General features: G+C 41.4%; 1 protein-coding gene across 1 annotated transcript in view; it reads left to right on the forward strand.

Annotated features, from left to right (window-relative positions):
• Positions 1 to 727: 727 nt before the first annotated feature.
• Positions 728 to 12582, forward strand: part of STAT4 (signal transducer and activator of transcription 4) — a 43207-nt gene continuing 31352 nt past the window's right edge. Inside the window, exons 1-3 of the mRNA XM_042808559.1 lie at positions 728 to 790; positions 3264 to 3392; positions 4932 to 5076. Coding sequence (XP_042664493.1) covers positions 3265 to 3392; positions 4932 to 5076 — 273 coding nt within the window. The 5' untranslated portion in view covers positions 728 to 790; position 3264. The remainder of the gene's footprint in view (positions 791 to 3263; positions 3393 to 4931; positions 5077 to 12582) is intronic.

Here is a 12582-nt window from a genome sequence, read left to right on the forward strand (position 1 = left end):
AACAATAGTCAGTCAAAAGAATTCTCTTTACAGCTGATTGCAGCTGCTTTGCATCACACCAGTGCCACGTTCCTACTATTCAAGCCCTGTGCTGAGGTAAAATGGATTTTAAATGGTCATAATTTAGCATTTTCCACTCGCTTTGGTTTTAGCAGCATTGCATCTGCTATTATAGAAATCTCCTTTCCAATAATACACTTTTTTAGGGAAAAAACTGTTGGAGCATGTCTCTATTGTCATAACCTTTGCTGTAAGAATATTATTTACAGATAGGATGCTGGCTCCGTAACTCTTTAGGACAAGGACCAAATCTTTTCTCTTGGAGCGGAGCTCCTGCATCCCAGGTACTCCATGAAACGAGGAGGAATGCTGTAGGAAGCCACAAGGACACGCTGTTTCCATGTTAATACCCCCAAACTCCTCACAGGACTGCCCTTTGCCTTCTCCCCGCTGTGCATCCCCCGCTGCCCCCGGGGGCCCCCCGCCGGGATTGGAAAGACTTTAATGCCTTTACAGCCTCCTGAAGACAAAGAACCTCCTTCCTCCTCCGAACTTTTCCTAGCTAACCCCCATGACTTGTTTCTCCCAGACACCTGAAACACAGCCTCCCTGAGACACCTGGGGGGGTGGGGGGTGTGCTGCTGTGTGGGGGTTTTTGAGGGCCCGGCTGACGCACAGGAAGGCCGCTGCCGGCGGGGCCGGGGGCGGGCGCGGCATAAAGCGGAGCCACCGCCGGGACGGAGGGAGCCGCCGCCGGCAGCGAGGGCTGGGCCGGGACCCGCTGGCACAGGCAAGTGGGGTGGGCGGGCGGACACGAGTGGGGGGGAGCCCGGGCCGCGGCGGGGGGAGGCGGAGCGGTCGGCCCGGGGAAGAACCGCGTCCCGCCCGGGGCCGCCGCGGGGAGCGGGGCGAGCGGGTTTTACCTCAGCGAGCTCCCGGCCCGCGGGGGATGGAGCAGCTCTGCCGGCGGGGTCTCGCCTCGGCCGGCGCCCACCCAGCAGCAGCCGAGATCCGCCGAGCTGCTTCGCCTTCCCTGCGGCCGAGTCCTCTTGTGCAAGGGGAGAAGGCATGCCAGGGCGTACGGTGCCGGGCACGGTACAAAAATCGCGTTTACAAACCGTACCCCTGTGCCCCGCAAGCGCTTACGCACGTGAGCATCCCTGCGCGTCGGGTAGAAGGCCTGAGGGGGTTGCAGCCTGGACAAAATCTTTTTTTTTTTTTTTTTTTTTTTTTTTCTGTAAATAATAATATTAAATTTTCTTACTAATCTTTTGGGAATATCATAATCACCAGAATTCACCAGAAACTGTAAGAAGGAGTCCCACTGAAAGTGAACAGGCTTACAAGGCTTGATTTTTTTTTTTTTTTTTTTTTTTTTTTCTTTCCTGAGCATGAGTTGCCAATGTGTCATGCCTTGATTCTTGTATGTATCTCAAGAAATAAGGTCTGTGATTCTGTGTCACTTTCAGTATGGAAACCAAGACAGTGAAAGGCTCCTATGCATTATTCAGCCATGTGAAGAAACAGTGTAATCATTTAGGCAATAATTTCTCCTCTCTGAATGGAAGTAATAACGAGGAGTGAAATGTCACTGGGCACATTTCCACCGATACTACATACAGTGCCCTTCATACCACACACAGAATCATCCCATCCAGCCTTTGTTAAGGAGAAACTAAAACCTGTCACTTTTACTTGTGCATGAGTAAGTACTCAGGACCCATTACACCTTGAGATACTTTATCTTGTTTTTTTGTTGTTTTGTTTTGTTTTGTTTTTTTCCCCTCTGACTTAAAAAAATGCAAAATGAAAGACCACAGCATTAAAAACATGATGTATTCTCTACTTCAAACTGTTGACATTCTGAAGCTATGATTCAGAATTGGAAATAGAAAACCTGCTTATGAAAAGATCAGTGTTCTATAAAAATGTCAATTTTTAATGAAATCTCATCTTTTTTTTTTTCAGGAAAAATTCCTATCACAAACAGGCAAACACGTAATATGTTGGCCTACTACAGCACAATCTTTAGTCCACGACTTGATTCTGTGTAGTTTGTTGACACAAACAAACATCCTATGGAAAGGGGAGACAATCTCTGGTATGGGATCAGGGTGTTGGCAGGGCCTTCGGAGGACGAAGGCCCCGGGGACACAGGCCCTAGGGCACCCCTCTTCCCTGCTCACCCACCGTGGCTTGGTCCCAACCCTACTGCTGACTTGCTATCTGCATGCCACAGCCAGAATTACAGCCTGGCGTAGCCTGCCCTGGGGCAGTGTTTTATCTTTAGTCTTTCCTGCACTGAAAAAGGTCACAATGAAAATGGTGTTTTCACCAGCCGGGTTAATGATGAGGTGGTGCAGCCCTAGAGTGACAGTATCAGAAAGGTAATGTTCTCCTAAGTGGAAATAGAGTGATTCAGGCTGAGGTGTCTACGTGGAGAGCCTGCTCACCCAAAACAATTTTTTTGGTCCATGGAGAGGAGCAGGCATTAATTCAGCCCACCTAAAACCTGTAAGAAACAAGCTTCTAACTGCGGTATCTCAGTACACAGTCAGAACTTACTTGGGATAGTTTTTTCAGTAAGAATTTCAGAGCCTGTTATTGGGTGATGCTACACTTTTACTTGTCTTATAGTTTACATATGACTTTATGCTTCCCTTTTTTTTTTTTTTTTTTTTCCTTCTTTCTGTAACATCAAATCTCAGAATTCTATGGCAATTAAAAATGGACTAGATGTACTAGATAAAAAATTTAGGTTGTAAAACACACAGTACTGTCCAAACAGAAGATGTGGGGCTCTAGGAACAGCACAATAATGTACAATCATTATGTCTTTAGGAAAAATTTGAGTGGTATGAATTCACTGAGAGAGAAAATTCCTTGCTTTCTACTACTCTTTCATAAGAATAGTTTTACCTGGATTTGAAGACTACAATCCTAAACTACTTTTCTTGATGAGCGGTGCTGTGTAAATCTCCCTGCTTTATAAGCATCATACCGCATCCCAAAACAAAGAAGGAAAGCTGCAGAGGTGCCTGTTCAAGTGTAAGGGCTAGAACACTTCTTTTAATGGTCTTACTCACTTTTCTTCCTTTTCCCTTTAACTGACTAACATTAGTCAAGTACCATCTGGTTAGAAAGACAGAATAAACAGCAACATTAAAGTATATAATAAAAGCTACAGTGTGATTTATGCACTTTGGATTACTAATTCATATTCACCTTTCAATGGCAAACATGTTTAATCTTTTCTCTTGCAGTATGTCCCAATGGAGTCAAGTTCAACAACTGGAAATAAAGTTTTTGGAGCAGGTAGACCAGTTCTATGACGATAACTTCCCCATGGAAATCCGGCACCTACTAGCACAATGGATAGAAAGCCAAGATTGGTAGGATTAAATTTATCTTCTCTCATATAATTCCAGTCACGAACAATTCTTTCGTTATCTGGCAGATTTTAGGGTGCTCATTTGTGAACTGTGCAGGTACCTGCGCTCCAAACATAGTATTCTGCTAGTTACAGATTTAGCCCATTTAGCCAAAGTTTAAATTTAAAGAAATGTTTGAAGGTGGGGTTTCATTTGAACTTACTCCTAAACAAAATCCAATAAAAATGGTCTACCAAAATAATGGTATTACATGTCTTTCATAGAAAAAAAGATAATGCAAGTTAGTTTTCAATGGAAATATTATACTTTTACCTCTTGTTGCATAAAATTATTCACTTTTCCAATACTGCACTTAAAACTGGATTTATAATTTTGGGGAACAAGCCAGCTATTTGCAGAAACTGTTCTCTAGAAGGTGAATTTATGCACAAATTTGGATCGAGTTCACTGTGTAGTTATCTTAACAAAATTCAGAGCTAAATGCCAAAAAAAAAAGTTTGTTAGTCATACCAGGAAGAGACATCTCCATTTTTCAAGCTAAATCCATAAGACTATTGGAGGACTATTGTAAATAAATAAAAAAAAAAAAGTGTCCACTAAGGAATATAATCTTTCCTTACAGTTTATAGCTCAGTGTTTATGGGGCTGTGGGAACATGGGAGACATTAAAGTCTCCTTTTTGCCAGATTTAGCAGGCATATCTCAAACAGATATCTGCCATTTGCGGGTCAAGGAGAGAGAATATCCCAAAGACAAGGATGCCACGCAGTCCAAAGTCTACCTTCTTCTATTTTGCTTGCTAATGTTATTGTCCTTCATGTACCAAGCCGTTCCATAAACAGCAGAACCAGTAAAGCCTGATTCTGTCTGTGTTTGTGTCCTTTGTCCCCTATATACCCTTCACCAGTAGCTTCAGAGTCTTCCTGTATCCCCAAATAGTTTTGCTGGGCGAAGGCTCATCTGGTGCCTGGTGTGAAGATATATGTATCTGCTGACTGGCCATCTGGCTGTTACCTCCTGGAGCAAGTTATTACTGCGATTTTCCTCAGTGGAGGCACTAATTTGGATGCCTCTCCTCTACCAACAGTTTTCTGTGAAATTTGTAAGAATATACTATCTTTTGGACTTTGAGCCCAGCGCCAATTTTGTCTGAAACTGGGTAGCAAATTCAGAAATTATATCTCTGAGAGGGACAGTATGCATAAGCCCCATTTCCTCTGAGAAGCAGGCTAAAAATACTTAAATAGTCACTGGGCCAGAGACTAGAAAACCTTGGTTGTCTCCCCTCTAGCTGACTTCATAGCCTGTGCTAAGAACATCCTCACCCTGTCTTTATAGCTACATATCTATGTGAAAATATATAAAGGGATCATAAAATCAATTATTCACAAACCTCTAACTATATGCAAGTCACCACGTATTTAAAGCCATTTTTGTGCTGCCTGGATTTCTGAATGGATTATAATTTTATGTACAAAGAGATTGTCACTTCTTACAACATTTTTAAACATGCCTGGTTCTCATTCATTGATTCTTTAGGGAGGCTGCATCTAACAATGAAGCAATGGCAATGATCCTTTTACAGAATTTGCTAATACAAGTGGATGAACAGCTGGACCGGGTTTCACAGGAGAAGAATCTTCTCTTGATACACAACCTGAAAAGAATCAGGAAGCTGCTGCAGGTGGGTCACTACTTCAGATGACAAATTACATATTATTACTGGTTTCTAAAGGTAGTCCCCAACCTCTGCTGAGTGCAGCTTGTTCCTGGGCATAGCTCAGAGCTGCCCTGATTGCTATAGCCTCTGAGCAGCTATAGGAGGACCGAGCCTTCAACAAGATAATTCAAAATAATTATTCCACTGCCTGTTACTCTGTGGAACAATAATTCACATTTTAATGCATGCTGCTCAGATACAAGTGCTGTGACTTCTTAGCTCTGTGTGTATCTGTGTTTCGCTGAGCTCTTAAAAATAAGACTGTATAATGTTTATTACAAATGCAATTACCACCTTTCAGACACATACAGGTATTTAACTATGGAATAAAAATGCATATTTGGGGCTTAAAGCTGCACCCTGAAAAAGGAAGCCCTGTAAATCATGAGCATATTTGCTATTTTATGCTTAGCTTGGATCATTTGTTATGAATGGCTTAAAGGATTTTCCATTAGGCTTCTGCAAAATGATATTTATTTTGATTGGCTGAATGTTTTTGTAATAATTGTTTGTCTAAGTCAAGAATTCTCAGAGTTCCACTTCATTAGTCACCTACTTCCTGACATCTGTCTGTCTTCTGCATAAAACAGATATGCGTCTGAGTTTAATGAAAGTTTGGGGTTTTTTCCTCTTCTTTGATGGTGTTTTCCATAAGTACTTAAATGACAACTATATTGCTTGCAAAACATTTTCTTTTTTTGACATACATACATACATATATACACACACACACACCGGTCTGGAAAATCTTAGCGTGACCTTGCCAATTATTTTGTTCTCTTTATGGCTGTGTGTCTTTCTATTCTTTATCCCTAATGGTGACCTCTTAAAATTGTGACAGTATTTCCATCACTAGCACTTTTTATTCCAGTGTTATGCAAGCAGTCTCATGTAACTTAAAACTGAAGTTTCTTTTTGTTTCTTTTCTGGCTTGTGTAGCAGCACTGTCCATAAGTTCAGTATTGCTCAAACATCAAATTTACTTAACCGCTTCTGGAGTTAACTGCAGAGGAGTTAAACCTGTTATTTCTGTCATGGTCTTGGCCCACTTTACCACAGTAGGGCTGAGACAGAGCCATAGCCCCTCACTAAAGGTGTCCTCTCACAGTAGCATACACGTGGGAAGAGCATTTCAGGGCACTGAAACAAGCAATTGCATTGGTGTACTACTGGCTTAGAAGATTGTGCATTTATGATTATACCATCACAATGTGTACTTGCAGAATGACTGATATATGTTTACATACAGGCTCCACAAAATTAAAGTCTTTCACTGTTCCTTCTGCTCTTCACACCATTTCTTTTATTCTAAACTTTTTACCAAAACTTGAAGTGGCAGCTCTGTATGCTCTGTGAAATTTGGCATACCAAAGCAAGTAATCAGGCCCTGGGCATGCACACATGAGTTTACATAATAGCCAGTGTGAAAACAGCCAGAATGAAACCCATTTTCTTTAAATCCCAGTGTGTTTGGAAATTATATTATGATGTGCTTCCTGAAGAACACAAAGCAGAAGAGGCTTATTCTAGAAAAGACAGAGAAGGGGAGTTTTAAGTGGTTTCTCAGATGGCAAGGATCTGAGTCACAATTCCAGAACAAGCCAAAGAGCTCGGGCATCCCCATGACAGCTGTACAGCTAGGTTATGGTCACCATATATTAGTTACAGCAGCAGCAGAGCCAGCACCAGAGCTGGTCTTTTTCTCCTCTAGATAAAGCAACAGTAAAGGTCCATGTGGAACAGCCTAACCCATCATTTCACTCCGTGGCTGGCTTTGAAAAGAAATGCTGCACGAGTTGCGATGTGCGCCAGCATGTTTTCTCTCTCACCCTGTAGCACTGTAAGGTCCTGACTTAGCAAGCTTTCTCAGGCAGCAAGGACTCTCTGCTCCCCTGGGTTGCAAAGATCTGTAGGTCTGCAGTCTAAAGCATTATGAACTTCTTAAGAGGACATGTGTAATGCTGGAATTATACTGCTTATTAAAAAGGGTCTCTGTCTTGAGCTTTGCAGTAAAACGTTTCCAGCTGAGCAAAAAACACATCAGCTCTCTCCGTCACTAATAATGTTGGCCTTTCTCCATTATATCAAGACAGCAGATAACCTGTATTTAGATACAAAACTACTCATTCAGTTTCAAAATACACGTGTGAACAAACAGACACTTTCACTATTAGAGCTTTTCCTGATTTCTTATGACCTTTAGCACTATCACCCATTGTCTACTCTGATTTCCAAAATAATTTCTATAGGATGGGGTAGGACCAGACTCTTGCAATGGGGTTTTGTTTATTTTATTATTATTAGGGATGAGGCAAATAAACTACGTCTTAATAAATCTGTGACACAGGTATTTTGGATTTTTCTGTAAAATATTATGTTACAAATTCTAATTTTTAGAACATAGCTGATAAATGCATTTTCAGCCAAAGTATGGGCTGCATGTTCCATAGAGCTGCAAAGGCAGTGTCCTGAGCCCCAGCTGTTAAGATTACTTTTTTATTGGTTAGGTAAGTGCATCAGGAAAAAAAATGCTATAGTAGTTGTAATCAGCTGACATCCTATCCTTGTTATTAACTGCCAAGTATTGTTAGTGGACTATGAACTGTATATGACACATAGTGTGGGTAGTATCTGCTGTAATGTCCTTAAGTTTGAGTATGCAAATCATGTAATTCTGGATCTATTTTTTTTAGTGCATCACTAATTGTATTTTATTGCTGCATATGAGTAGTTTGGAACTGGTCATTTGGGTCCCCACTCACAGCTGGATGCACTTGCAGATACCTAACTCTTGCAATTTGAGCTAGTTTGTGACAGTTTCCTGAGACAACACCAGAAAAAGGTGACTGATGTACACAGCACAGTGCTATGGCCACTTTTGCCCCAACATACCACCTAGAGAAAGGGAGACGGAAAGGGTAGGCTGTAAAACTAGCAAGATTTTTCACCAACTTTGGTGGAGGAAAGGCTGGGTTCCTAAATAGGAGAGGAAGCTGTATTTGTAAACATCTTTTCATTTCTGGTGTGACTCTGCGAAGAGTGATGGTTCGATTTTTCTCTGAAAGTTATTACCGTGAGCCCACCTTTATCTCTGCTTTGCTCTCTAGCGCAAGCACTTTGAAGTTTCACAGTTCACTCCTCTTCCTTCCCCTCTATACCACACACAGACATATAGATACATGGGCAGCGTGCACACACACACAAAGCAGTTCCACTTCAATACGTGATCTGAGTGCCACGTCTGTTAATTATTTTGAGCCAAATTATGTTATGATATTAAGTAATAATAATCAAACCAGATAATACTGGAAACCAGCATTTATCACAAAGTATTCAGAGTAGTATGTTGAGCCGTGGCATAAGTTCCTAAGTACTATGACAATAATAAAATAATTAAAATTAGAGAACACACAAAAGCCACTCAAAAGCAATCTGTAGTTCTTGACAAAAGGCAAAATGAGGGACTAATGTTTGATTAGAAATACAACTAGATTGTTAACAAAGAGCAGCCTTAGAAGAGGAAGCAACACAGCCCTCACAAATGGCTTGTGCAGTTGTTTGCTAGACAGCAAAGGACTCATTAGGATCAAGATTCCTGGTGCTGTTACTGAATCTAGAGAGAATTACACCTACAAGTTACCAGCGCCACAGCCAAACACACCCCACCTGAAAGATCTCCCTGGGATTCATTTTTGTTATAAAATGGAGAAAATGTTCTATTCTGAGCTTCACCTGGAAAATCTTTCCGTAAACATCTTAGTTGCTATAATAATGATGCAAGCAGTGGAAAAAGTGAGAACTTGCCTGTCTCATACTCACAACACAAGGCTTTTGGCAATCTTAGGCATTGTGAAGGGCAGAGAGGAGAAGCCTTAGCAGGAAGACAGATCTGCCTGGCACCCTTGCTCTTAGGCCACAGAAACCATCCCTATTCTCTCACCATTAGAGTAATAACTATGGAACGTGGCATTTCTGCTCAGACTGCTGACATTTCCAAAATTATCTTGAGGCAAAAAGAAACATTGACCAGGAAACATGCAATTTGACAAAGTTACAAGCACTTGAAAATAGTGTTGAGAAACTTAGCTAAGCAGCTGAGATTACTGCTGGCTCTTGGTAATTTGCTTCTCTACCTATTTCTTGCTTTCATTGAAACATCACTTCTTGACATTAATCTGGTATAAATGCACATATTATATTAAAATTGGGGTCAGCACTTTAGGTTAAAATCCTTCATATTTACTTCTTGCATTATTATTACTTCTCTAGTCAGTAAATTGGATTCATTTTTATAGCAGAGCAGCCTTTTGTTGCTGTGCTCTTCAGTGGGAGACCGTACAGCACAGTCACTTGCTAAGGTTAAATTCTCTGTCCCTCTTCCTACAGAACTCCTGCTCCCCCCAGTAGCGGCTCTGGAAAGGGATGAGGAGAGAAAATGTTAGGAGGCAGAGGGGGGAAACTATATCTATGGTTCTTCTTCCTGCTTAAAACCTAGACGGAGAAAAGCAAAGCAGATTAGTCACAAGGAGATGGTTTGTGCTGTTGCTATGACAGCAAAACATAAAGGGCAGATGTTAAACTCAGAAGAGCTGCCTAGCACTTCTAGGAACCAAATTGCAGATGCAGGAGTCTACACAGCCTCAGCCCATGAGCAATTACATCTTAGTTTTCAGAAGGAATGTTTTTAAATGACAGCGTACCTGTCCCCGATGTAAGCTCCTGTGCAATACACGAGGAGATTTAGTACTCAGAGATAACTGGTGAAATATGGACACTCGTGTAAGACAGGCACTGTCCATGTTCCCAACTCACATGCCAAAACCTTTGGTGAGGGGAGAGCAGCTGGGCTGCAGGGAGCTGAGGCAGGGGAGGCCTGGAGTAGCCTGGGGGTCAGAGATGGCCACCATGCCTCAGTGTTCCACTGCTCCATTTAGGAATGGTGCTGGTGGGCAATGGCCTGTCAGTCTCCGAGTAATCCAGTGATGCTCACCTCAGGGATGTTCTTCCCGCCCCCCCCATGCTCCAAGCTGGAAATTGGGAGTGCTCAGCAGGTACCTGCGAGACAAGGTGTAGCTCTGTGGGATGCAGCCTGGCCCGTGCATGGGCTCAGGCGAGATTGCAGGAGCTGAAGAGTTGGGCTGTGCTGCCCAGCTACATCAGGAAAAGGCAGAAATTCCCAGAATTGTCCTACTCATAAACTGAAGCTCTCATTTATGCTCTGGTCTCAAGGTAACTTTTGAAAGCAATCTCTTCTCATTAATGGCAACATGCATCTGTGTCACTTCACTGTTTACAGTATTCAGGGGAAAATCTGATTACATAAATCTTCCTTTATAGAAGTGAAACAACAGATTTCAGGAATAAGAAGTAGTACTGCTCTGCTCATTTACCATTGAAGCCTGAGTTAATGAGTATACTGTGTGCTCTGGGGAACAATTTGCTATAAATTATGTATATTCATGATATTCATTTAATACTTACAGCAGATCCTCAGGTACTGGTGAACTTCACCCGCTCACCAGCCCTGGCAGAGCCTAAAAGAGGAGGGATGGGAGGCCCGTGGGGATTCTGCCTGAAGGAGCAGGTCTGTGTGCACACCATTAGCACCTTGGGGTGTGCTTACAAAGGGAGAGGTCAGGCGGAGTCACCAGATTTGCTGATTCACACCAACCAGTTATACCAAAACAAGCTTTTGGAAGTGCTATAGTTATACTGTGGAGTTGGGAAATACTGTTTTAGTTATATTTCTTTCTCCAATGCAGCCCTACCTTTTTATGGAAAGATCTAGAATAGCATCTGAAAGTATCTTCTGTCATCTTAATCAACATATATTAATGTTATGGCACTTCTTTCCAGATAAAATTCACCCTGTCCCTAAATAGTACAAACAAATAGCATCTTACTTTACACAATGCTACTTTAAACAGGAACACACCAGTCCATTCCTGATTCTATTTCAGGTTCTCAGTTACATCGCCCAGCTTGTTTCTGTCTGTAATGAGAACTGAACATCTTTGTGCTTCTCCAGGTAGAACTAAAACAAACATAAAGATTTTTTAATTCAGGTGACTGTTTACGCAAGTCACCGTACCAGAAAGGTACATGCATGAGCGATCCTAAGATTATTTTTCAGTACATCAAAGAAAATGGAAAAAATAGCATTAGATCTGAAATAGGCCATTCCAGCTGGTATTTAACAAACAATTCTAATAAGCACTGTGCTGAGAAACAGTTGCGAAGAATGGAAACATAGCCATTGATGTTTAAGTTGCAGTTTCCTGTTAAAGCTTACAACAGGGTGAGAATGGAACAAAATAAAGTTTCTAATACACCACAGAATATCCATTTCAAAATGTTACTTACATGTATTTAGTGCTCATGTAGCCTGCCAGATCAACAAAGCAACAAATTATAGTAGGAAATGTGTTTCAAACCAGTGTGTCCTGCTGTCTAATACAATTCAGATTGATTTTTCGTATTAGTATCTTGCCCCCAAGTGAGCTTTCCAGTTCACCATTAAAAGCTGTTTACAAAAACTTTTGGCATACAAATGGGAAACCCCACACAGAAGTCTGTATGCTAAAGCAACTAGCTGTCTGCTGTTAGGGATAGCAGGCTGGCGACTGCACATCAGCTAACAAAGATTTTTAAAAGTGACTGATACAAGATCAAAAAAGGGTTACTTATTAGAAATATTTTCGAGTTCCTAGTTATTATTTAAAGAACACAACTCTGAGTTTATAAACATTTCAGTTTGGTTTTATAGAATGAGTAAGAGTTAACTTACAAACAGAAGTAAAAATACAAGCAAAAAAACCTAATCAATCTGTTTAGGGCTTTGTTCATTCTGCAGTATTAAGGGCCCAGTTGCAGTCAAACATCTGCCTGAGAGATTAGTTAATAATACTCAGGTCTTTGTGTCCAGAATATGGGGGGGTGAGGGGGGAATCAGTCCTCTCGCTCCTCTGCTGTTTTACCCTTTTTCATAGGGAACACAGTACTCCTATTTATTCTGAAATAAATCTCATTTAAATAAGAAGCGTTGCTACATTATTCATCCCCCCTGGCAGAACAGCTCTACTGTCTGATGATAAGACCTACAGACATATATTTTCTGTAGCTGTATTTCACCATACCTGCTTTGAAATCTGCCGTTCCTTGACTGGTTTTAGTGTCTGATGGGAGGGACTCAGCAGTGGAATTTAGGGGCAAGCTGGGGGATGGAAAAAAAGATTTCTGTCTTCACAGCTCATTCACTGTGCGTTTACAGCTTTGCCTATTGCAATTTGGTTGTATGTGCCCTAAAAAAAAAAAAAAAAAAAAAAAAAGTACAATCTTTTGGAAGTTAGGCATTATCCGATACAATAAAAGCAGAACTATAACACAACAGACCTATGTATTAGGACTTCCCACACATCATAGGAGTTGTCCAAAACAATGAGGTTGCCTTTAAGTTCTCTGATGCATTTT

Source organism: Tyto alba, unplaced genomic scaffold (genome assembly GCF_018691265.1).
Source record: "Tyto alba isolate M040663 unplaced genomic scaffold, T.alba_DEE_v4.0 Super-Scaffold_7, whole genome shotgun sequence".
Lineage (NCBI taxonomy): Eukaryota > Metazoa > Chordata > Aves > Strigiformes > Tytonidae > Tyto > Tyto alba.